The 26,562-nt window shown below is 48.5% G+C and overlaps 3 protein-coding genes across 3 annotated transcripts; all 3 read right to left on the minus strand.

The window, feature by feature from the left end:
• Positions 1-12,781: 12,781 nt before the first annotated feature.
• LOC128948819 (claw keratin-like) lies at positions 12,782-13,102 on the minus strand. Its single transcript, XM_054293595.1, has one exon. It carries the CDS (start codon positions 13,100-13,102, stop codon positions 12,782-12,784), a length of 321 nt encoding a protein of 106 aa, XP_054149570.1.
• A 6,388-nt stretch (positions 13,103-19,490) lies between these two features.
• LOC128948806 (scale keratin-like) lies at positions 19,491-19,859 on the minus strand. The gene has a single exon (XM_054293582.1). It carries the CDS (start codon positions 19,857-19,859, stop codon positions 19,491-19,493), a length of 369 nt encoding a protein of 122 aa, XP_054149557.1.
• Positions 19,860-24,286: 4,427 nt separating this feature from the next.
• On the minus strand, positions 24,287-24,778 carry LOC128948803 (scale keratin-like). The gene has a single exon (XM_054293579.1). It carries the CDS (start codon positions 24,776-24,778, stop codon positions 24,287-24,289), a length of 492 nt encoding a protein of 163 aa, XP_054149554.1.
• Between the last annotated feature and the right edge of the window lie 1,784 nt (positions 24,779-26,562).

Here is a 26,562-nt window from a genome sequence, read left to right on the forward strand (position 1 = left end):
AGACGAAGGGCGTGTGCATGTATTGGCTGATGAGGAGTTGATTTACGAATCATTAACACTTATCAAAGCAATTATTACAATTATAAGGAGCTTATACAGCAAAAAATTGTCGCTGGTGATGTCCCAAAGTTGTGTTGCATGGCCTGGGAGCCGTGGGGAAGGGTATAAAACCCGGGATTTTCCTGCAGCTTCTCCAGCACCTTCTCCTCAGTCCGGTTTTCTCCGTGAGCCCGGTGAGTTCTCTCTGCCTCTGGTTCCATTTCCATTACCTGGGATGTGGCTGTGGGTGCTGAACTGGGAAATTATTCCATGTCAGAGCTCTGAAATGATTGGGAATATGGATTTGGGACTATTTTCCAAGCCAAATTGTTCCATTTTATCCATTCTGTCTCTTGGGAAGGGAAGTTTTTGTGGCTGGGACACAGATCTCCAAATGTGAGGTTGTGCTGTTCCCAACCACAAAGGGAAAGTGTCAATTAAACCCTGATTATTTGATGGAGAGGTTACAACTTAACTACTGTGAGCTTGGCTTTTATTCTGGATGGAGGGAAATGAGAAGAGATCTCATTTTTATAGGGCAATAATTCCTTCCATCAGGAAATTACAGATTTTATCATCGTGGTGATTGTGCAAAGGCCCAGATCTCCCTGAACATTTTAATTTTACTCCAGTGTTGCACTTGTCTCTCTATCACAAAAAAATGCTGTCAGGAATCTTCCCAACCTCTCCTTCCTCCTTTTTTCCCGCTCATGGAAAGCACCAGAGCAGGATTTCTTTTTCCCTGGAGTTTTGGGCACTGCAGTTCTGATCGCTGTGCTGCCGCAGGTCGCCGTCCATCCCAAGAATGTCGTCAGGAGCGATGGTGAGCAGCGGCTGCTCGTCCCCGTGCGAGGTGTCCTGTCCCCAGCCCTACGCGGATGCCTGGAGCCAGCCCTGTGTCACCTCCTGCGGGGACTCCCGGGCTGTAGTCTACCCTCCACCCGTGGTCATCACCTTCCCAGGGCCCATCCTCAGCTCCTTTCCTCAGGAGAGCATCGTGGGCACGTCCTTCCCATCAGGGGCCATGGGATCTTCTGGGTCCGGGGGCTCCATTGGGGGATCCTACGGAGGGGGCAGCGGCTCCATGGGGGGAATTGGGGGATCCATTGGAGGTGGTTCCATGGGTGGCTCCTACGGCGGTGGTTCCATGGGTGGATCCTATGGAGGTGGTTCCATGGGGGGAATTGGGGGATCCCTTGGAGGTGGTTCCATGGGAGGAATTGGGGGATCCCTTGGAGGTGGTTCCATGGGGGGATCATGTGGTGGCGGTTCCATGGCGGGGAGCTCCTACGGAGGGAGCAGATCCTTTGGCTCCGGAGGCTCCTATGGGGGGAGCAGATCCTTTGGGGGCAGGAGATCCTTTGGGGGCTCCTCGGGCGGTGGCTTTGGGGGCTCCTGCGGCGGGGGCAGCTCCTTTGGGGGCGGCTCCTGCGGAGGGGGATCCTACGGAGGGGGCAGCTCCAGCTCCAGGAGGTTTGGAGGAGGAAACTGCGGCTTCTATTATTTCTGAGGCAGCCCTGGCTCCCCCGGCAGCAGCCACAGGCTGGGCTCAGCTCCTGGGCAAGCTGCAAGCCAGGAGCGTCCCAGGAATTGCCTTCTCCAGCCTTTGTGGATCTGCATCACTTCCCAAAGCCTTGGGAATCATCCTTTGTTCTCCCTGTGTGTGACTCTGTCCCCAACCCTTCCCTGCCATTAAAGTTCTGCTGCATTCAAATTCCCATTGTTGTTTTTTTTCTCCTTTGTAGCTCCTTTTTTCCAATTCATCTTTTCTGCTTAATTCAGGAATCTGGGAGGGTTGGAGCCCCCCCCCAGCTCTCTCCAAATTCTTCCCCATCTCAAATTTCTCAAATAATAATATTTATTTAAATTTCCTGCTCTCAACACCATTTGTAACTTCACCACTTTGAAGCCTGAAATCCTTTTCCAACTGGGATTCCACAGCCACTTCCTCACCCCTGATTTTATCCACGTAAATAAATAAAAACGTGCAGGAGAAGAAATTCACTCCTGAGTGAGGAAGTCGGGCTGGTCCAAAAGCTCCCTCTGGAGCTGCTCTGGGGAAAGGAATTTGTGCCAGGAAAGGGCAGAGCAGCTCTTCCCTTCCAAGGAGTTTTTGGGCAATTTCTGGGGCTGGAACCTGGCATGGAATGAGGACCTGGAGCTGGGAATGACCCCGAGAGAGCCAAAACCAGGATAAAAGCTGCAGGCGGCTGATGCTGGTATGGAGAGAGGAAGAGGAGGAGGAGGAAGAATCCTCCTGGCAGAGCTGGCACTGCTGAAAGGAGCTGGAAAGGAATTCCAGTGTCTCCAAACTTTTCCAAAGCTGCCAGAGGTTGCTGGGTTGGGCTGCTCCAGGGAAAGCAGCCCCTGACAGCTCCTACTGATCCCGATCCTGATCCATTAACTCCCCATCCCTGGAAATGTCCAAGGCCAGGCTGGATGGGAATTGGAGCAACCTGGGATGGTGGGAGGTGTCCCTGCCCATGGCAGGGTGTGGGATGCGGGGATTTTTAAGGTCCCTTCCCACCTAAACCATCCCATTTCTGTGATTCCTTTCAAATCCTCTCTCCGGGGCCCATCCCACCTTCCCAGCTCTGGACTTTTGTGTCACACTCAGCTGAGGAGCCCTGGATCACGTTGGCACCAAAATCCCAGCACCTGCCACCCCAAACCTGTTGTTTTTGAGCACCCCCAACATTTCCTGGGCTCATTTCCCTCCTTCCTGTTTGTTTGTTTGGGTTTTTTTTTGGTTTATTTTTGTCACGACCTCCATGCTCTGCTCCCTCCTGCAAGCAGAGCGATCCCAGAGGCTCCCCTGGGCAAAAGCACGGATGGGGAATGCTGTGAGGAAATGCTTGGGGATGGTTTTGCAAACACCCACTCATGTTTTACCCATGCAAAGCGGCCGTGGCTCTCTGAAGTTAATGACAGGCTGCGGGTATTAAAGCAGGACTGAATCATAGCGTCCCTTCCAAACAAATGTGTCAGGGCCACCCACGTGATTCCCCTGACTCAGCCTCGGGAATTCGGATCCCTCTGCTTCTTCGGGATTAAAAGCCTGCCCCTGTGTTTGTTATCCTAATGATACCATTTCAATGCACTTGGCCAAACACTCACCTTCCCAAATCAGGCCATATTTGGGGATTTGAATGGGACAGGGCTTCTCTCACCTCAGGGGCTGAGCTTCCAGCATGCCATGAATTTCTGCTTCGCCTCAGCACCAGCTGGGGCTGAAACTCTTTTTGTCCTCTGGATTCAAAGTTGTCCTGAGTGACCTTAAATAAATCCTGGGGGTTTTTTTCCTGGTTTTCCCCGTGTTAAACAGGGAATTGTTGTCTTTGGTGGCCTCTCCCCTCACCTCCAGTTTCCCACACTCCTCCACACTCTGACATTTTTCTGGTGACCAAAACCACCAGGAAAGGAACTGGGGATGGAGTGATTTATCCCATACCAGCATCCCTCTGACCATCCCACTTTTCCCAAAAGGGACTTTCCCACTTCCGATCTCTTCCCAGGCACGAGTTTTGTGGCAGAGGAGGAGTTTTGTGCTAAACCAGGGCTCCACCAGCCACATCAACTCCCGGTGCTGTTTTATATCCCAGAATCCCAGGATTGTTGGGGTTGGAAGTGACTTTGGAGATGTCCCAGAGCAGGTGACACAGGGACACATCCACGTGAGTTTGGGATGACTCCAGACAGGGACAATCCCAATTCTGCCCTCCCTGGGCAGCAGCTCCATGGAAGGAAGTTCTCCCTCACGCTGAGGTGGAACTCCTGGAGGTTTGGAACTTGGGATGAGTCGGATCCTGAACTTGGACACCAAATGAGGAGCCAGAGCCCCACGGGCCCAGCCGGGAGTGGCTCTGGGAGCCGACTCGGCCACTCCAGTCTGGCCATTCCCATAAACACGTCCCAACAAGTTTGGAGGCAGCCAGGAACACTCACGGCTAATGCTGGGTTAGGCTCTGCTGCGTTCTTGGAGGCCAGGAAAACAAATCCTGGGATTAAGGAGCTGCAAGGACGAGCCTTGCAAAGCTCAGGAGCTGCTGCAAAGCCGAGCTCAGCCTGGGTTTTCACCTTGGCAGAGCTGCAGGAATAAATTTGAGCCTCAAAACTCTGAAATGAGAAGAATCCGGGACCAAACAACGGCGGTCACATGCTGGTGAGAAAAGGGTAATCAACACAAACAGTGAGCAAAGCAAAGCAATTACTGTAATTACCCCTCAAATTTGGTTTGGGGAGTAATGGGACCTAATGCCCAAATATGACGTTATTTTCTTGCATCAGCCTGGTGGTCCAGCCGGGGATATAAAAACCATTCCTGACTCAGGGAGCTTCCAGCGGGTCCTGTTGGCTTCTCCTCGGTGAACTGAGTAAGTTGGATTCTGATATAACTTCTTCCTAAAATAATAAAATGAGCCTATTTTTTAAAAAAATGTTTACATTCAACTCAGCGCTGAATTTTGGATTCGTGTTCTGCCGTTCTGGAAAGCAATTCCATTTATTTTCATGGAATAATCAAAATAGTTTTGATTATTCATCCAGAAGCGCAGCGGGATCAAAGTTTAAAAATGTATTTGCAATCTAGATAATATTAAAACCATTTAATTCCATTGCTTTATGGATATTCAATGGATACAACATTTAGATAACCTTAAAGTACCTCAGCCAGCAACTTTCACTGGCGGGGCGGTTCTGCACTTGTGGCTTCCAATTTTTATCTGATGTTGGGCAGAGGTGGTGTGGAAATCCAGAGTTTTACAGTTTTAGAAATATTGAGATGGGCAGAGCTGCAGTCGCCTGTGGATGAGGACACAACATCCCTGTGGATGTGGCACTACAGAATTCCTGGTTTTCCTATGCAGCAGATATGGGAATGACACGAAAAATGCCAACTTGGGAAGTTGCTTTAGATGGTTTTATTCTGTTTATGCAAAGCTTTGGTTTTATGCAAAGTGAGAATATTTGAATCTGCTTCGGATGTGTTGTGCTTTTTGTTTAGGTCTGGTTTTAAGTTATTCCTTTCCTCTGGTTTGGTCTCTGATCAGGGTCAGGTCAAGGACAGGGAATTCAGCTTTGTAGCAGATTTGAAGGGTGGGAAGCTTAGGAGAGCACCTGGATTAGGATTTAAATTTGGGTGAATTTTGCACATTCAGGCCTCGTGTTTAGAATGAGGAAAGAAAACAAAAATGGCTTGAGTCAAACTCAACCCCACCCAGGCTTCTCCAATAAGCAGCTTAAAAAAGAAATAATCACCTGGGCTGAGCCCAAAATATTCAATTTAATCTGCAACAACAGATTAAGCGACTCCTTCACTCAGTGCTTTGAGGTGGAATTTAGATATGGTTGAAATGACAATTTGAAATGGACTTTTGCGCTGTTTTCCAAATCCCCGCCCTTAGATTTATTTCAAAACCAGAAAGAAGAATTCAGCCCTGGTCTGGGAACAGTTTTAATCCCTCTGAAATTTAAATTTGGGCCAGCTGCTTTCAGGTTTTTGTTGTGCTTCAGTTTTTCCTCATGATCTTGCAAAAGGTTTGTATTGAATTTTCCGAGTGAGTTTTGTGCTCAGTATCTGTGGCAAAGGCACCTTTTATGAACTGACAGCACTAAATCCATAATTATTGGTATCCTTATAGATCAATTCCATCACAGGGGTGATATTCCATGGATTTTTATCTTCTCAGCCCAGACTTTATCCAAATTGGATCCAGTAAAACCTCCCGTGTTGTCCATTCCTACCATGGTCTATGTTTTGCCCTCATTTTACTGAGCTCCACCTCTGGAGCCCAAATTGCACAGGAGAAAACAGATACTAATTAAACAACAGCCCCAAAGTGGTCATTTGGTGTCCTCAAATAAGTGTTTTGGTGTCCTCAAAGAGGTGTTCTGGTGTCCCCAGAGAGGTGCTTTGGTGTCCCCAAAAGAGCTGGTTTGGTGTCCCCAAAAGAGCTGGTTTGGTGTCCACAGAAGAAGTGGATTGGTGTCCCCAGAGAGGTGTTTTGGTGTCCCCAGAGAGGTGGTTTGGTGTCCCCAAAAAAGGTGGTTTGGTGTTCCCAGGGAGATGTTTTGGTGCCCCCAGGGAGGTGTTTGAGATCTCAGGGCTCTGGGAGGTCACCAAGAAAAGCCAAGCCAAGCAGAGCAGGGCAGTTATCAACCCACCCACCACCTCATGCCTTTCCAGGGGTTGACCCCATCCTTCCAGCTCCTTGGGATTGACATTTGTCCCCTCCTTTCAGGTCCAGCCAAGCCGCAAGATGTCCTGCGAGAAAACCGTGTGCGCCGAGCCCTGCCCCGACCCGCGGGCCGCCGCCTGCAACGAGCCCTGCGTGGTGGCCTGTCCCGACTCGCGGGTCATCATCTTCCCGCCGCCCGTGGTCGTCACCTTCCCGGGGCCCATCCTCACCACGTACCCGCAGGAGACCGTGGTGGGCTCCACCGAGTCGGCCGAGCTGGCCGGGGCTCTGGAGGCGGGCGTGCCCATCGGGACGGGCCAGAAGGGCCTGGAGTGCCTGGAGTCCTGCTGCCTGCCGCAGTTCGTGGCCAAGTGTGACCCCCCGTGTGTCACCCCATGTGCCCCGCCCTGTGCCACCCCGTGCGCTGTTCCGTGCGCCACCAAATGTGCCCCGCCCTGTCCTCCGCCTTGTCCCCCGCCTTGTCCCCAGCCTTGTCCCCAGCCTTGTCCCCAGCCTTGTGCCCCACCCTGTGCCCCGCCTTGTCCTCCACCCTGTCCTCCGCCCTGTCCTCCGCCCTGTCCAGCACCTTGTGCCACCAAGTGTGCCACCAAGTGCGCCCCGCCGTGCCCAGCGCCGTGCCCGGCGCCCTGTCCCACCAAGTGCGTGACCAAGTGCGTCCCCACCTGCACCACGCCCTGTGCCACGCCCTGCGCCACGCCCTGTGCCACCAAGTGCGTCCCCGAGCGCTCCTACACCTTCTCCACCCGCTGGAAGCACCCGTGCCAGAGGGGCCTCTGCAAGAAGATCTGAGCGGTTTTGGAGCGAAAGAACCACGGAAAGGAATGAGGGAAGAAGCGAAGGAATACGGAATGTGTGACCCGAAGGCTGCCGGAGAGGGAAGCGCCGCTGGAAACCAGGACCACGCGTTTTAAGTCTAGGATAGAGCTTTAGTTTAGTTCAGGCTTTTCTTTCTTCTTGGGGCTTTGCGTCTTCTGTCTGTGCTTTGGACTTTCTCTGCCCAGTTCTACACCAAGCGTGGATCGGAACCGAGGGATTTGGGGAATGGTGGGGATTGGAAGGTCTCAGCAAGTGTCAGGGGAGGGGGTGTCAGGCTGGAAGGGGTCAGGCTAAAGCGGGTGATCACAATTTTGGGTGATTTGGGGTGATTTGGGGTGATTTTGGGTCTTTTCTCGGAGTCGGCTCCTCCTTGTCTGCATTATTCTCTCTTCAAATGTTCGACTCCACTTTGCATTCCCATTAAAATGCTGCTGCATCAAATTCGTTCTGAATTCCCTTTTTCCTCTGCTCCTTGGGCTCTCTTGGGGACACTCAGCCTTGGGACAGGCGACTTCCAGGCTCTTCCTGGACTGCTCCAAACTTGACTAAAGGTAAAATTCAGGCTTAAATTTCTGGGATAAGACATTTTATCCCTAAAATAAACCCTGGCTCTGCATTTTCTGGGATAAAATATTTTATTCCTAAAAAATCCCGGCTCCGCATTTTCTGGGACAAAATATTTTATTCCTAAAAACATCTGGCCCTGCATTTTCCAAGATAAAACCTTCAGATTGAAGCAAAACGGGAATTCTTAGTGTCCTGTTCATACCCAGCTCTGTTTGGGGATTTTCTTCCCTCTAAACAAAGGGAACTGAGCCAAACCCAAGCTTTTTTTTCCCACATTTCTGCATCCAAACTTTCCTGAACTGCTTTTCCAAGGACTCTTCTCCACCTCTCGGCGGTGACAGGGAGGGACCTGGAGCTCCAAATTCCAGGAGCCGGTGCCAGCAGAGGATCCCTCCGGGCAGTTTGGGATGCCAGGCGTGTCCTGCTCATCCCATTCCGAGCCATTCCGGGCACTGTTTTTATCCTAAAGACCATGTTCGGTTCATTCTTCCCTAATGGCCACGTTGGGGCTGGAATTCCGGGTCATTCCCCGCAATTACCCCCGCCCCAAAATATCCCAGGGCTTCCGCACAACAAAGGGAGCCAGAACGCTTCCCAAACACTCCCAGGCTGGATTACGCCTGGACCTGGAATGTTAATTTTACGTTAATTAATCAGCTCTTATTTGGGTTACGTGCCCTAAAACTGGAATAATCGATTTGAGGGGAAAAAAAAAAAAAAAAAAAAAAAAGAAAAAAAAAGAAAAAAAAAAAGGAAAAAGAAAAGAAAAAAAAGCAAGGAAGTTGTGGCCTCTGGTGAAAACTTCTCGAGGGTACAGTTCCAAGGATGAGGGGCTGAATTGTGAGGAAAGTGGGAATTCTGGTGGGAATTAGGGATGTTAAAGGTGTCCCTGTTAATTTTGTGTTGTTGTGAGTGCCGGTTCTGCTTCTCGTGTCCATTAAAAACCATTTTCTGCACCACCCTGCCCTGGGGTTATTCCACCTCTCTCTTCCTCCTGAGATTCCTCATTTCTCTCCCAGATGCTCCGTTTGATTTCCAGGAATAGCCCATGGTGGTTTCCTCCCAGCCACAAATTCTGGGTAATTTTAGAAAATGGGAATTTGGGCCCTTCAGTGTCAGAAAAAATAAAATTTCCAGGGGATAATGAAATTTTAATGACATTAATCTCGCTGACAAGTCCCAGCCGTGCCCGAGATCTCCTCCCAGTGGTTCCCCGCATTGCCTCGGGATGTTTTTATAAATCCTCTGGGTTTCTCTTCATCATCTCCGCCAGAAAAAAAAAAAATTAAATTAAAAATAAAAACCATCAGCGGAACCTCCCGTGATTCCCCGTCTGGCGTGGGAGGGGCGGGCCTGGAAAGAGCAAGGGAAAAGGTGATTATTGCTAATTAATGCTTAATAAAACGGGGTTTTCTGGATTTTCTGCGGGCTCAGCAGCTCCTGGGGGAAGTCTGGGGCGGGCACGGGGTCGTGAGTCAGGAGTGACCATGGGAGAGGCAAAAGATCTCTGTCAAAAACATCTCCATATTCCTGAATCATTGTTTGCCCGTCTTCATCCTCACCCCAAAACCTTCCTCCTCCTCCTCCTCCTCCTCCTCCTCCTCAGGGGCTGGGAATGATCCCTGGATTTCTGCATCGCTCCTTCCCTGGAAATCGCGTTTCCCCCGTGGTGGCACCGGCTGGAGCTGCTGCCAAAACAATTTAATTTTAATTTAAATTTTAATCTCGGGGCTCTCTGAACTCGGGACGATGCCAAACCCTTGTTTTTCACACCCAACCCCTCGTTTTCCCGGCACCCCGAGGGAATTGGGCAATTTTTGGGGCCGATTTCCTCACGGGGATTATTAAAAAGTCTGAGGTGAAATCCCAGCCCCGGCTGTTGATTCAGAGGGGAAGGAGATCCAGGGAGGAGCCCCAGGCCTCGCTCCTTTCATCTCCTGCGCCGGCTCCGAGCCAGGAATTTTTTGTTTGGAGAAATAAAAACAGGAGATGGAGAAGCCGGTCCTCGCAGGGATATTTAATCGGGGAATTTTGGTACAATTTGGGGGGAAAAAAATCGATATGGAAGCTCACAGCAAAACAAATCTTCAGCTCGGGAGTTGTGCCAAGGGTGGGAATCGCCCTCCCTGTCTGACATCCCAAAATCTCCCGGATTTAAAGGAGCGCCAGGTGGAGTTTTGGGAGAAACAATGGTCACAAATACCTGGATTGAGAGACAAAAGCGAAAAAAGCAAAAGGCATTTGAGGGACGACGGGGACAAAGAGGACAGGAGTGGTTCCCTTCCCCCGGGCCGAAGTGAGGCTCTATAAAAGCTCCTGCAGAGAGGTTTTAAATCATTTTTCTGCCATTCTCATCCCGTCTCCTGCTGTGCCACCGCGTAAGTCAGATCTGGGGGGTCGGGCAGGGTTTGAGCTCGGAAATTGTAAAAATTGTGAATTTTTACCTCTAAAAAATTCACATGGAGTGGTGGGAGATGGTTCACAATTTGGGAACAGAACAGTCGGGAATAAATGGGGTAAAAAATGTGTTAATAAAATAAAATGGCATTAATTCAGAGATTAATTTAATAAATGAATATAAGAAATAGGAATATAAGAAATATTCGTATTATAAATATGAAAATTGAAAAGATTAATAATGGAAATAGGAATACTGAAAAGAATATTTGAATGGATGGATGGATGAATGAATATTGGAAATATGAACATTGGAAATACAAATATTGAAAAGATGAATTTTAAAATAATGGATATTTTAAATATGAAGATTAGAAATATGACTATTAGAAATATGAATGTTGGAAATATGAACACTGAAAATACTAAAATTGGAAATGTGGATATTGGGATATATGAACACTGGCAACATGAATATTCGAATAAATAAATAAATAAATAAATAAACAAGGGTAATAATAAATAATGAATAAATAATGAATAATAACAATAAATAAAATTAATAAATAAAGATTATAATTAATAAATATAAGTAATAAAAGAAATAATAAATAATAACTATAACTATAAATATAAATATAAATATTAATAACAAAATATTACAAATTATAAATGATAAATGATAAATGATAAATGATAAATGATAAATTATAAATTATAAATTATAAATTATAAAAAATAAATGAAGGTTGCCCTTTGCTCTGTCCCCTCACGTTGTCCCCTCTCTGTCACTTCCAGCCCCACGATGTCTTCCCAGCAGCTCTGTGCCGTGTCCTGTCCCCAGCCCTGTGCCAGCGCCTTGAGCCAGCCCTGTGTCACCACCTGCGGGGACTCCCGGGCTGTCATCCACCCCCCGCCCGTGGTCATCACCTTCCCGGGGCCCATCCTCAGCTCCTGCCCCCAGGAGAGCATCGTGGGCTCTGCATTCCCAGCGGGATTGGGAAATTCCTTCGAGCTGGGAGGTGTCTCCTCCTCCTCCTGCTATCCCGGAATTCCCTTCCCCTCTTACCCCCCAAAACCCTTCCCCTCCCATCCCCCAAAACCTTTCCCTTCTCACCCCCAAAAACCTTCCCCGTCCCACCCCCAAAAACCTTTCCCCTCTCACCCCCAAAAACCTTTCCCCTCCCATCCCCAAAAACCCTTCCCGTCCCACCCTGAAAAACCCTTCCCAACCTACCCTGAAAAACCCTTCCCTTCCCACCCCGAAAAACCCTTCCCAACCTACCCTGAAAAACCCTTCCCTTCCCACCCCGAAAAACCCTTCCCTTCCCACCCCCACCGTCCCAAGCCCGGGAAAGGATCCCCGCATGACCAAAAGCAGCAGAATGAGAAATAAATCCACAAATTGTGAGCGAGGGGAGGGCTCCGAGAGGGGCCGGGGCTGCTCCTTCATCCCAGGAATGACTCCAGGAATGATCCCAGGAACAATCCCAGGATTGAACCCAGGAATGATCCAGGAATGATCCCAGGAACCATCCCAGGAACCATCCAGGAACGATCCAGGAATGATCCCAGGAACAATCCCAGGATTGATCCCAGGAACAATCCAGGAACGATCCAGGAGTGATCCCAGGAACAATCCCAGGAATGATCCAGGAACGACCCCAGGAATGATCCCAGGAATGATCCCAGCCCTGTGATACCGTCTGGATCAGATCCCCACTCGCAATTCCCATCGATTCTGCTTTGCTGTGAATTTGCCCTAATTCCCCTGGATTTCCCTCTGAATTCCCCTGGATTTTCCTCTGAATTCCCCTGGAATTCCTTGTGGCGCTGCTGTCGCGGGATGAATCCCATTGCTTGGCCCCAATAAAATCCCTTCTGCATCACGATTTGGAGTTTTCTGTTGGGGTGGGATGAGCTCTTGAAGCATTTCTGGAGTGGACATGTAAATTTTTCATGGAATATTTTGTCCCACCTGGTTCCCTGGGAAGGTGAAATGGGAATTTTCCGATGGGTGAATTCATAAAAACATTCCCTGGAGGAGACAAACCCTCCTCCCAAGATCTCCAGGATGGTTTGGTCTCATGGGCTTGCAGAGGTTTTATAAAAAAGAGAAGAAATCCAAGAGATTTGAATGCAAGCACGGAAGTTTATTGGGATAAAAGCGGGCAAACAATTTGTGGTTGGAGGATGGAAGAGGCAAATTTGGGGAAACATGACATTAAAAACAGGAAAGAGGAGAGGAAGAGCAGCTCCCAGGGGTGCTGAGGAGATTCCAGGGGTGCTGAGGGCTTTGCATGGATGCTGAGCATTTCCCATGGATTCTGAGCAGCTCCCATGGGTCCTGAACAATTCCCATAGATCCTGAACATTTTCCATGGATTCTGAGAAGTTTCCACAGGTTCCGAACAGTTTCCATGGATCCTGAGCAGTTCCCATTGGTCCTGAACATTTTCCATGGATTCTGAGCAGTTCCCATGGATTCTGAACACTTTCCATGGATTCTGAACATTTCCCATGGATTCTGAGCAGCTTCCATGGATTCTGAGAAGTTCCCACAGGTTCTAAACAATTCCCATGGATTCTGAGCAGTTCCCATGGATTCTGAGCAGTTCACACAGGTTCTGAGCAGCTCCCATGGATCCTGAACATTTCCCATGGATTCACAGCATCTCCCAGCCCCACAGAGCCCTGTCCCCCCACTCAGCCCCTGCCCCAGCTCCTGCTGCCTCTCCCCCAGGTTTCCCCATCCCTCTCCCGGCTCAGCAGGGCCCGCAGCCCCCGGAGCGCTGGCCCCAGGCGCCCCTGGAGGAGGAGAAGAAGCCTCCATAGACCAGAGAACCCTGCAGGCCCCCGGGGCGCTCCAATCCCGCCGGGAGCGCCGAGCCCACGATGCTCTCCTGCGGGCAGGAGCTGAGGATGGGCCCGGGGAAGGTGATGACCACGGGTGGGGGGTGGATGATGGCCCGGGAGTCCCCGCAGGAGGTGACACAGGGCTGGTTCCAGGTGTCGGCGCAGGGCTGGGGGCAGGACACGGCGCAGGGCGCCGAGCAGCGGGAGCTGAGCTGGCTGGAGAAGGACATCGTGGCAGGAGAGAGCTGGAACTGCTGGGGAAATGGAGGGAAGGGAGGAAACAGGGTTGGAAATCAGCACAGCACAGCCCCTGCTCGTATTTTTCTCTCTTTCCTTTCTCCCCGTCCCTCTCCTCCTCCCTCCTTCTCTCCTTCCTTCCCTCCCTCAAAAAACTCTCCAAAATCTCATAAAATTTTTCTCTCTTCTCCCTGTCCCTCTCTCCTTCTCCCTCCATCCCTCCTTCCCAAGCACCTGCTCTAGAAAAACTCAGATTTTTCTCTCTTTTTCCACTTCTCCCTGTCCTTCTCTCCTTCTCCCTCCATCCCTCCCTCCCTCCCATGTGGCTCCTCTGTTCAAAATCAGATTTTCCTCTCTTTCCCCCCATCCCTCTCTCTCTTCCCCTGCCTCTTTCCCTCCCTTCCAGGCATCTCCTCTCCAAAAGATCAGATTTTTCCTCTTTTCCGCTTATTCCTATCCTTTCCTTTTCCCTTATCCCTGTCCTTGTCTCCTCCCTCCCTCCCAAGCACCTGCTCTGAAAAAACTCTGATTTTTCTCCCTATTTCTCTTCTCCCTGTCCCTCTCCGCCTTTTCTCCCTCGTTCCCAAACAGTTCCTCTCCAAAATCTCAGATTTTTCCCTCTTTTTCTCTTCTCCCTGTTCCTCTCTCCCTCCTTCCCAAGTAAGCCCCTTTCCAAAATCTCAGATTTTTCTCTCTTTTTCCCTTTTCCCTCTCCCTTTCCCTCCTTTCCTCCTCAGGGCTCTCCCAATCTCCCCAAGAAGCGATCCCCACCGCGACCACCCCCAAAGCATCCCCCAGACTCACTCAGAACCCGAAGAGGAGAAGCCCGAGGAGCTAAAATCTCAGGAGTCCGGAGCTGGGATGGGAGGAATTGGGAGCCGGGAGCTTTTTATCCCATCCCGGGATTGCCCGAGGGGGTTGAGCCATCCCTGAGGTTTCCCAACCCTCGGGAGGCGATCCCTGCCCGGGCTCGGGTTGTTTTATCCACCTCAAAGCAATTATCAGTTTCTCCCAACACCCTTCCAGTTTCTTCCTTGAGTTTTTTTGGAAGCGGTTTCGCTTCCTGCAGCGTTTTTGCTGATTTTGCAAAGTTGGGAAAATTGTTGAGGAATTAATTTTTTGTGGTGGAATTGCTCCATAGGCAGGAGCAGCTTCCATAGACCAGCCTGGCCTTGGACAATTCCAGGGCTGGGAAAATCATGGAATTCCCTGGGCCAGGCCCTAACAGGGAACAATTCCAACCCAAAATCCCACCCAAATTCCCCCTGCCCCATTCCCTGTGTCCTGTCCCTGCAGTTCCTGAGGAAAAGTCCCTCTCCAGCTTCCCTGGAGCCCCTGCAGATCCTGGAGGGGCTGTGGGGTCTCCACATTCCAAACATTCCCAACATTCCCAACCTGGATCCATCAGGGAGAGGCTCCAGTCCCCTGAGCAACTTCACAGCTTGGGGACACCAGAACCAGGCACGGAATTCCTGGTGGGATCTCACCAGAGCCATCCCACCAGAGATGAGGGGAAGAATCAAACACCAGGACCCAAAAGGAAGAATTTTAGGGTTCATTTGGTTTGATCCCACTGGATTTCTCCTTCTGCCTTTTTAGGAGGACGGGGAAGTTCACACAGGGATTTCCAGCAACTCCCGGGGGTTGTGGCCCCACAATTTCTCCTTCCCTGGCTTTTCCTAATCCTGGTTTTGGTTTCGGTCAATCCTCTTAACTGTAAATCCTGAGGGCTGGGAAAACTCAGGGAAACCCCAGGAAAGGCTCCCTCAGGCTTCCTACCCTAAGAGTTACCAATGGAAAAAATGGAGTAAAGTGGACATTTTGGGACAGAATTCTCAGGGCCACTCAAATCAGTTTATAGCTCCATAAAGGGGATGGATTCTGGGTGGGGGGGGAAGCTCATTTCTTGAGGAAATTTGGGAATAATGTTGGGTATGGAAAATGGAGACACAGCAGGAAATGTAATCCATGAATGACTGGAGAGGGGGAAATCTGAAGAACAAATCTGCTGAAGTTGCAGCCAGACCTCTGCCTCAGCTGCACCTGGACATTCCCAGGTTTTCCAGGGGTGATGCAGGATCCCCTCCCTGACCTGGCTCACCCCAATCCATGAATCCTCCTCCCTCAGCAGTGCTGATCCCACAGGTTCCCTAAAAAATGGACGTGAATTTCTCCTGGAAAACTCCATGGACATTTAATGAAACTGGGAGCATTCCTTGAGCAGGAGGATGGGAAGGAGCTCTTCCCATTCCCAAATTCCACAGGAAGGTGTCTGTGGACAAACGTGCCTCAAGTCGGAGTCACCGGAGTCACTGTGGGTCAATAATGGCAGAAATTGCACAATTTTTCCTCGGAAAAAGCAGGGTGGGATCCGAGCTATGTCAGCACCTCGTGTTGATGGATCAAGCTCTGAGCAATCGTGAGGCAATCCCAGAAGTAGGAAAAAAGCAACAAGGAAAATTAAGAAAAATAAATCATTACTGTGCCTGAGTAATGCCGTGGATGTAACAACAACAGTAATAATTGCTGAGCGAAATAATGGCTTTATCTGGGCCATGAGAGGTGGAGGGAATTTTTCTTGGATCATTCATCAGCCGTGGTTGTTTCAGCTCCAGTTGATTGCCCAAGAAATGATATAAAAACCCTCTCAGCTCTGAGCTGCTCCAGCAAACCCTCCCGACTCGCTCCGAGCTCCACAGGGGTAAGTCCGAGCCTGGAACTGTTCCTGGAACTGTCGGGATCTGAACTGAGCTTTGCTTGGATCCACAATTGTGGGACCATCAGGGCCAGAGCAGGGATTGGGGTTTAGTGGTAATTTTGGGGGTTACTGTTAATTTGGAGGTTGCTGTTAATTTTGGGGTTCACTGGTCATTTGGGGGTTACTGGTAATTTTGGGATTTACTGTTCATTTTGGGGGTTACTGTTCATTTTGGGATTTAGTGGTAATTTTGGGAATTACTGTTAATTTTGGGATTTACTGTTCATTTTGAGGGGTATTTTTGTGTCAAATTGACTCCATAATTAAAAGTCAGGAGGCACAGGAGACAAGGACATGAGAACATGGAAAACGCCAAATTTTGAACCTCTTTGTGACCATTTTCATCTGTTCTTTCTCCTCCCAGCCCAACCTCCACTAAATCGGTCTCTGACCTTCCTGCTGCCTTGCCTTCGTGGTTCCAGACCCATCTCCAATCCCAGAAGATGTTTTCCTACAGACAGAGCTCCAGCTCCCGCTGCCTGACCCCCTGTGGGATCTCCTGTCCCCAGCCCTGCGCTGACACCTGGAACCAGCCCTGTGTCACCTCCTGTGGGGACTCCCGGGCTGTCATTCACCCTCCGCCCGTGGTCATCACCTTCCCGGGGCCCATCCTCAGCTCCTGCCCCCAGGAGAGCATCGTGGGCTCCTCAGCACCCTCAAACTTCCTGGGATCTGGAAACTTCCTGGGATCCGGGGGTTCCTGTGGCTCCTACGGTTACGGGAGGTCCTACTCTTCATACGGATCCTCTGGGAGCTGCAGACCCTGCTAAACATCTCAGGAATGAGCGGGAAGGAGCCAAGAGTCACCACAGAGCATCCACAAATCCTGGCAGATCCCGGAGCATCCTCAGCCCCAAATCCCGGCACTTCCAGAGGCATCCTCAGCCCCAAACCCCAGCAAATCCCAGGGCACCCTCAGCCCCAAATCCTGGCAGTTCCCGGAGCATCCTCAGCTGTGCACTTTTATGTAAATTCCCTTTTCTTTTTCTTTCTTTTTTTCCCCCCGACCTCGGAATGTTCCCATCCATGATCCCTGGCTGGCTGAAAGTGGGATGAGGTCGTGTCACCTTCCCACGCCCAAAAACCCAGGAGTCATCCCCTTGGAATGCCCAGCCCTGGAGCGATTCTTTCCTTCATTTCTCCCGGGGTTTTCCATCCCCACCGTGATATTTTGCTTCCTCCTTTCTCATTAAACCATTGCACATCAAAATCCAGAGTTTTCCTGTGGTTTTTATCCATAATTTTGGGGGTTTTCTGCCATTCTGGGTGAGCGCGGCAGTTCCTGGTGCCTTTCCACACCCGGAAGGTGCCCAGGTCCTTTCGGCGGTGGCACAAAGTCATTCCAAGAGGGATAAAGAGGTTCTGGAACTCTCCCAATTCCTTTCGGATCTTCCCTCAGGGCAGGCGTGGCTGTTCCCTGTTCCCAAAGAAAGTCAAACACGGGTGACTCGAATTATTTGTGTCTCAATGCCTGCCCCGGGCTCCGATGTAATTACATCCCCACATGGTAATTTCACAGTTTTTAAAGTTGTTTAAAAACAGCCTGAGGGGAAAAACTTTCCTTGGAAAACTTCCCTTGAAAATTCCCACAGGAATTTTTTTACCTGAAAGGCAATTTTTTTTGTGGAATTCTGTGAGTTCCTTGAACTTTCCCATAAATAAATTAAAATAAATTATAGAATTGTTGAAATGTTCCCTGCAGAGCAACCCACTCTCTCCTGGGAGGGTGGGGAAATTCTCTTTTCCAGGGAATTTCTGGCTGCCCCCATCCCTGGAATTGTCCAAGAATGAGTGAGAGCAACCTGGGATGTGGGAAGGAGTCCCTGCCCATAAATCAAAGATCTTCAAGGTCCCTTCCAACCCAAACCATTTTCTGCTTCTATGAAACCCCAAAGGACAATTCTTTAATCTTTAATTCCTTAATTCTCCCTGGGCTTGGAAGGAAAAGAAAGAAACACAGGAGAAAGATCCAAAAATGGCTCAAAATTTAGGGGGTTTTCTCCTCCTTTCTCCATCTCTGTTTTGGAGCAACCTCTGGTCCTGTGACCCATAATTAGGGAGACAATTTGATAAAAAATCATATTTTTCTGGCCACTGCAGCACTGGGATGTGTCCGTGGCAATTCCTGAAGTTCTCGGGCACAATTTGAAGAAAAACAGGACAGAAAAATTCCGATGGCAGCAACTGAGCCTCCTGATCCACCTGCCACCCAAAAAGGGAATTCCTGGGAGCGGGGAGAAAACTCCGAGGATGAGAAAAACTCTGCTCTGAACCCCAGAGGTCACTGTACCCTTGTCTTACCCAGTGTTCAGTCCCGGCACAAGGGAACAGCTGTTAATTGAGATGCAATCAGTAGCTGACTCATTAAAGGTGTTGCAAACCCCGAATCCCAGCTCGGAGCAGATCCCAATGCCAATTAAACATCTCGTGTTTGATTTCCAGACTTTATTTAGCGGGTTAAATGTTTATTTAGTGGTTTTTAGGTGCTCCGACCTGGCAAAATCTTTATTTAATGGGGTTTTAGGTGCTCCAGACTGGCAATATCTTTAATTAATGGGTTTTTAGGTGCTGCAGGCTGGCAAAATCTTTATTTAATGGGATTTTAGGTGCTCCGGGCTGGCAATTTCCCTTCAGGCACAAAGGCCTAGGGTTATGATGGGATTGGCAAAGGGAGGATTTGCCATTTTTCTCATTTTGCAATCGGAGGAGCTGCGCTTCCAATTTTTCAGGTGTTTTAAATGAAATTCTCTCTCAGGCACACTCCTTAAGAAAATATTTTTTACATCATTCCCTCCTTTTTTTTTTTTTTACTTAATTAAATAGGAATGTCTGAAATCTTTGATTTTTGGAGTGTTCAAGGGGCTTTGAGCAACCTGATCTAGTGAGAGAAAACCAGAGGGGTTGGACTGGATGACCTTTGGACCTGCCTGTGAGCAAATCAGTGGGTGAAGGGAAAAAAACGGGGGAAAAGGGGAAAAAGGGCAAAAAAGGAAAAACCAGGAGGCTGCCGTGTGATGCAACAAAGTTTTATTGAGCAAGAAATGCCCCTTTGCAAAGCCAGAGATCACAGAAGGTGGAAAATCAATTCCTGCACAATTTAGGATAAAATCCATTCTCAGACAATTTTGGAGAAAATCCATTCCTGGAATATTTTGGGGAAAATCCATTCACAAATAATTTCGGGGAAAGTCCAACCAAAGTCCTGCTCCAAGATGTCCTCAGCCGGCTTCTCCTGGCTCTTGTCTGAGGATATTGGTCATTGAGGGTGAAATCCATAGGGAATGGGATATCCCATGCTGGTCCAATAAATTGGGAACGAGCTGTCCCACATCAGTCCAATAAATTGGGAATGCTGGAACAGGGAATGGGCTGTCCCATGCTGGTCCAATAAATCGGGAATGGGGTGTCCCACATCAGTCTGATAAATCAGGAATGGGCTGTCCCACACCAGTCTGATAAATCGGGAATGCCAGAACAGGCAGCGAGAGCAAACAATGAGGAGGTGCCGAACAAGAAGTAGGAGAAAGATTGGGAATGTGAAGAGGGCCACGGAAATGCCAAACCCTCACACTCATGGCCTTGGATTTGGGCATTCCGGGGATTCCCTGGAGGCTCTGGTGCCCTCAGCAGGGCCCGCAGGAGCTGCGGAAGAGGCGGTTGAAGCGGCGTGACGTGGATGGGCCGCAGGAGCCGCCGGCCAGCGCTGAGATCCCGTATCCAGAGCGGGCGCCGTATCCTGGGAAAGCCGCGGAGCCGTAGAGACTCCCAAAACCCTGGGAGCCGCCAAAAACTGGGGCTCCAGCAGATCCCACCACGGCCTGCTGCGGGAAGGAGCTGAGGATGGGGCCGGGGAAGGTGACCACCACCGGGGGCGGCTGGATGAGGGCAGTGGAGTCTGGACACTGCCGGACGCACGGCTCGTTGCAGCTGTTGGCCACGGGCTGTGGGCAGGAGATGCCGCCGGTGGTGGGGCAGAGGTCGTAGCAGGACATTTCCTGGCTGGGGTGGAGGGTCCTGGAAGGCAGAGAAGGAGATGCTGAAAACTGAGGAGCTGTGGAAGGGGTAGGTGGGGGTTCGGGGGAGCTGGGAAATGGGGGAAGACATCTCCTGGGGAAAAATTGGTGTGGGATAGGAGCAGGTTTGGGGTTGGGATGGGATGGGAGATGGAAATGGGATGGAGATGGAAGTAGGATGGGATGAGATGGAGATGGAGATGGAGATGGAGATGGAGATGGAGATGGAGTTGGAGATATGGGATGGGATGGAAATGGGATGGAGACGGGACGGCATTGGAAATGGGATGGAGATGGGATGGGATGAAGTTGAGGTGGGATGGAGATGGGATGGAAGGAGCACAATTCCGTCATCAGATAAAAATATGGATTTAAAACATTTTTCCACCTGGATATCGGGGCATAAAAGCCTTCAGTTTAATGTTTTTTCCCATTAAAAATTAGAAATATTATTTTATTCACTGGGTCAGAACACAAGTCTACTCTTCTCCTTTTTGACTGTGGTGAAAATAACTAAACATTTTTATATTTTTATTTATATAAATGACTGTAATTAAAATAGAATGTTTTCTTCAGCTGGATAGCTCAGGACATGGACAAATTTCCCTGATTCAGTCGTGGACTGAAATCCAGGAAAATTCAACATTTTAAACCTTGTGCCATCCTGAATTTTCATTCTGCTGTCCGTCCAAGAATACAAGCCAAATACAAATAACAGGGAAAAAAAATCCCGAATAAAAAATGCCTAGCATGGATTTGACTCCTAAAGCCTTGCAGTAAAATACTTGTCAGGATACTGCAAAAATGAAAATTTAAAGGATAAAAAGAGGAACACAGGAAAAATAAAGCCCTGAAAATTAATGTAATAGTTGCAAACAGCAACTGGGATAAAAAATCAGCAAGCAAAGGCATTTTGGAGCTGGGAGAGGAATGAAAAGGCATCGGACTTACCTGATGGAGAGGAGAAAAGCAGGAGAATTATGGAAAAGCTCCGCAGAGCTTCTGCTTTTATACAAAGCCTGGGATGCCCCGGGGCGCCGAGCCCGGGTCGGATGAGCCCATATCACTCCCCAAAGTGACGAAACTCTCCTGGCTTTGCAAAACCACCCTGAATCCCTGCCCAGCACATTCCAGCTGCCGGCTCCCTTTCATCTCGGATCCTGACGGAGCAGCTCCATCCCTCCCAGCGGGAATTAAATCCCATTTGCTGAGCCCTTCCTTCATTATCTTCATTAATGACTTTTAATCAGAGTCAGAACCTGCTGCCGTGCACAGGTTTGGGATTTGCGGCTCTGGATCTTGGCTCGCAGATTTTGCAATGGAATCCTTGGAGAGGTGCAAGGAGCCTCCCGGTGGGTTTTGCACCCGCAGCCACAAACCTCAGGTCATTGTGGGAATCATGGATTTGTCTGCTGGGATTGGGAATTCCCAATTTTCCTCAATGCAGAAAACACAATATTTTACTACCTAAAACAGGGCTTAAATCAAAGTTTGGTTAGTTTGTTTCGGTTGGTTTTTGTTTTTTTTTTCTGGACGGATATTAGTGTTTTTTTCACAGATGAACATTGCCAGGTCCCACCTCAAACCCCATCATTTGCTGTGGATGAGTTATTAAATAAACACATTCCTACCAAAGTTGCACTGAAATTGGGAGGTTCTTTCCCCCAAACTTCTGGATGTCCCCAGGGGATTACAGGAATAATTTTCCTCAAAAGGTGTCCAAATATTTTTGGGGTGTGTTTTTGAGCAATTCCCAAACCCTCCTTAATAGTTTATGCATGAAATGGGGTGTGACAATTGCAATATAAATATGTGGTTGTGTTCTAACAGCCCAGCATTTTGAAATGTAATTCAAATTAGTCTTAAAATTATTATTAAAAATAAAAAATAAACATTAAAAAAAAATTGTCCGAGTGAACTCTTTCTGTTCCCTTCGCCACCTCATGGCTTCTCACCTCAGTGGATTTTCTCATCTAATTTAAGTTTTCATTTATTTGGGTGAGTTTCTTCTTCAGTGCTGATGTTTTAACTCACATTTTCTCTGTAGCCTGAACATCTGCGAGACAAAACACAGATCTGGATGGTTTAAAAAATATCTGTCATTTCCTCTGAAAAGTTCTGAATGGTTTTGTCCAAATTCAAATTCCAACGACACATAAAAGCTGCTGATTTCACAAGGAAGGCACTGAGGTTTTCATCAATTTTTTATCTACCATGGGTGAAGAAGAAAGAAAAAAATCTTGCACCTTCAAGCAGATGAAAATGATGATTAACACCTGAGCCAGCATCATTATGCTAGATAATGAGAGGCGAATAAACGAAGCAGCAGAATCTGCGCTGTCATTCTGAATGTATTTCATGGAACGTTACCAGGCGTGAATCTCGGCCAATTAAAGTGCTGAGATGAAAGAAATCTTTGGGTTGTAATTTGCGTTTCGTGCAGCGTCAGAATTTGAATCAACTCATAAACAGAAATATTGAGCAAAACGCTTTCGTCACTGCGAGGTGACCCAGGTGTGATAAGCGCGCTAATGGGAGCCTCGCGGTCTCCAGCAGCTCAGAGGACGTATCAAAAGCCCCTCCTCGAAACTGCCTGGAGTTTCACAGAATTCCAGAGTTATTTTAGTTGGGAAAGAGCTCCGAGGTCACCGAGTCCAGCTAGGACCACCCTCACCTGGTCATCCAGACCAATGAACAGGAATTCTTTGGACACTGCCAGGGGTGGCCACTCCAACCCTCCCTGGGCAGCCCCTTCCAAAGCCTTTTCAGGAAGAATTTCCTAAAATTTCCAGCTCAAGGCCGTTCCTTCTTGTCCTGGCCCTGTTCCCTGGGATCAGATCCCAAATCCCCTCTGGCAGATCCCAAATTCCCCCTGGATCTCCCTTTTCTCCAGTCTTTGCCCCCCCCTCAGCTCCCTCAGGATTCTCCATTCCCTTTTCCAGCTGCTCCTGCCCCGTTTCCATCCCGGGACATTCTCCAGCTCCTCAGTGTTCCCCTTGACAGGAGGGGCCCAGAGCTGGACACAGGATTTTCCCATTTCCATGAGATTTCCAAGCTTTTCCCCTTGTCCTTCAGAAGGTTCTGCTGGGTGATAGCCACACTCGTGTCACCTGATGACTGTCACATTTCCTGATGACCAACTCAAGGATTGCCCTGACCCGAGGGTGGTGGCTCAGCCACCATTCAGTGTCATCAAGGGATCCTTTGTCCCTTCCCTCTGGAAACACCGCGGATCTCCATTAGAGCCTGGCTTAAATCCTGCTTAAGGGCTCCTTTTGTAACTTGAGCTTTTCTTACTCTGCTCTTCACCACCACAGATTTTCTGGCAGATTTATCAGGTCCTGGCAGGAGGTAGACAGATTTTTCTGACTGATTTATCAGGTCCTAGCAGGAGGTAGACAGATTTTTCAGACTTATTTTTCAGGTCCTGGCAGGACACAGAACATCAACTCCGCCTGTCATTTGGGGAATCTCTGGGTTCTGCTGGGAGTCATTCAATTTTGCAGCAGCTTTTGCCTTTTTTAATTCAAGTTTTCCCTTTGGTTTTCTGGTCAGATTTTCTCTAAACATGGTGATGTTCGACAAATCTTTTTGCTGCGGGAAAATGTGTACCCTGAGATCTTTTGGCAGCTGAACCAGATGAGGAAAACTCCCTGTGAGATAAGGATCTGCCTGAATCAGGAGGTGGCTTTGTGCTTTGCTGATGACATAAGAAGATAATGACATTTATGGTGCAGTGCTTTTGCTGGGTTTTAGGCTACTTATAAAATATGGACAAAATTCCATTTCTATTTAACATATAAATAAATTAAACACATGGTCTTGACAATCTTCAAGGCTCTTCCAACCCAATTCAGTGATTCCATGACCACTCATGATGTTCTTGATGTGGATTTAAAGAAGTTCCCTCTGCACACAGGGCGCTCAACATGTAGAGGAAACTTCTGATCACCTTTGGCCACCATGCTGTGACCACATCGTAGTTCCATAAATGTAAATTTACTGAAATTGTAAATTCATGGGTAAAAACGGCCCCATGGAGACTTTCCCCTCTGGGCAGGGTTTGCTCAATGTTTTTGCAGCCTCATGCAGAGCAGGGAGCTTTACCCAGCAGAGGTTGGCAAACTGAGGGTGGGTGAGGACACAAAAGCCCAACACGAGGATTTTCGGTGATGCAATAGTTTTAATAAGAATGAAAAGAACACAAACAACATGGTAACATCAGGACTGTAAATACAGGCAGAGCTTGAAAGACGCTTCAGTCTGTCACTGCATTCAGCCACAGGGGTGATAAAGAAGATAACAAGGAATTGAACTCATGGAGGTGTCAGGACAGAATTTAAAGGGAAGAAAAATCTGCATTTCACTTTGCCCTTCTACATCATCCAGAGGGTTTTCCTCAGGGTTTAGCAGGAGCCCCAGTAGCCACGGCCATAGCGGCCGTACCAGGAGGAGTAGGGGCTGCAATAGCCAGAGCCAAAGAGTCTGCCAGAGCCATACAGACCCCGGTAGCCCCCACAGGACCCCAGACCCCCATAGCCCCACAGACCCCCGTAGCCCAGGGATCCATAACCCCCATATCCATACAGACCCCCATAGCCCAGGGAGCCGTAACCCCCATATCCATAGAGACCCCCATAGCCCAGGGATCCATAACCCCCATAGCCCAGGGAGGTGCCAGAGGCTGCAAGGACCGGAGCTCCAGCAGATCCCACCACGGAATCCTGAGGGAAGGAGCTGAGGATGGGGCCGGGGAAGGTGACCACCACGGCGGGAGGCTGGATCACGGTGGTGGAGTCGGGGCACTGACGGACGCACGGCTCGTTCCCGCTGTCAGCCAGGGGCTGAGGCCGGAGGGCGCCGCAGGCAGCGGAGGGGTACAGGTCATAGCAGGACATCTTGTAGGGGTTGGAGGTCGGTGGGTACTGAGGAGTGAGCAAAAGGCAGAAATTCAATGGTTAAAATATTTCACAGCTGGACATGTGGATGAAAAGACTTGTTATGTCTCAAGTCTTGGTTGTCCTTCATTCTCATCAGTGTTTTTGTAAATTACTCGCTCTCTGAGCTGTCATCTCTCCTGGGGTCTCATTCTTAATTTCTTGTACTTCATTCCCACCCATAGAAAATTCATATTGGGTGAACAAACCTTCTGCAAGGTTTTGGATGCTGCTTTGGTTTCTAATTCTAAATTTTTCTAATTTCTACTAAGAACAAAGAATGATTTTATCATTTTGAACTTATGAATGTCCAGCACCAACTGAAAAGAAAACCATCACAAAATAGCCCAATTATTAAGAATCTTAGAATCCTCATGGATGATCCCAACCTTGATTAAGACCAGCAGAAAAGAGAGACTGGAATTTTCCAAGGGAAAATTTCCAAGGGAAGAGATCCCTTAGAATGGTGCTTACCTTTCTCAAGGAGCTGATTGAAGCGAGGAAGGCGAAGTGAAGAGCCCCGGGTTGGGAGAGCTTTTATACCATTCCCAAGATCCTGGGGAACATCTAAGGTGCAATTTGGGGATGTCCATAATTGGGATAAACGCCAAATGAATGCGACACGTAGCTCCTCAAAGTTCTGCTGACTCTTTGTTTATTTGCTGGTCCGAAGTCTCGTGAAATGTGATAGGTGTGTTTCATCACTGAGCCCTCTTTCATCTGGAATGGTGACAAGTCATCTTCATTCCTGTTATCATTCCATTCACAGCCCTGGCGTTACAGCAGGAATTATCCCAACGCTCTTCCAGAGCTTCTCCATTGTTTAATGGCAAAACCTGTCTGCTCGCTTGGGGTCACCTCATGCTTGGAGTTTTTTTCCATTAAAAAAACAAAATACCTGGAGAAAAAATGATTTAGAGCAACTTTGGGGTGGTAATTTTTATTATTATTACTCTCTGCTTAATGCGAGAACAATATGGAACTCAAAGGAAGGCATGGAAATCATCCTGTGGTCCTTAAAAGATTTTTCTAACAGAATCTTGGAATTATTTGGGTTGGAAATGACGTCCAAGACCATCAAGTCCAAGCTGTTACTGACCCAAGGTCATTCCCTGTTTTCCTGTCCCTTGTTCCCTGGGACCAGAGCCTGTGGTTGCCCTATCCTTGGAATTGTTTTTGAATAAAATATGGTTCACGGATTTCTGGGTTTTATTCAGAAAGTTTTATTTCAAATTCTTTTTCATTGGGAAAAAACCTGAGGGGGCATAAACCTCCAGTATTTGCCCTTGAACTGATGATACCAAGGACACAAATATCTTGACTGAGATGTTTGAATGTGATGTCATTTCATAATTGTGAGGCGCCTAAATCCAGCTCTGTGCCTTTAATCTACTGGATCATCAATAGGATTTGCATGGACTTGCTCCCTGGAAGCTTGAAAATATTATTGTTCAAAAGCCCCTGCCCCCCAAAGGCTGAGAACCCCACCTCAACATTTAGGGATCACCTTTGGCATGGAGTCTGCAATATTAAAATGGCCCACCCATAAACGAGGCAAGAAGGAGCCTTTGTGTCGCACATTCCAAATTCCTGATTGTTCCTTCACCCCAGAAATTTCCAGCTCAGCCCTTTTTGGGATTTATGACTTGTGTATCATAGAAGCTCATGAATTCCTAAGAACACGAGGCAATAATTCAAAGCATTGCATCACATTTTGACTTTTGCACCAGAGGATCCATTTTTTC

The sequence above is a fragment of the Melozone crissalis genome, unplaced genomic scaffold, assembly GCF_028551555.1.
Source record: "Melozone crissalis strain CALT ecotype California unplaced genomic scaffold, PUWL_Pcris_2 ptg000161l_1, whole genome shotgun sequence".
Classification (NCBI taxonomy): domain Eukaryota; kingdom Metazoa; phylum Chordata; class Aves; order Passeriformes; family Passerellidae; genus Melozone; species Melozone crissalis.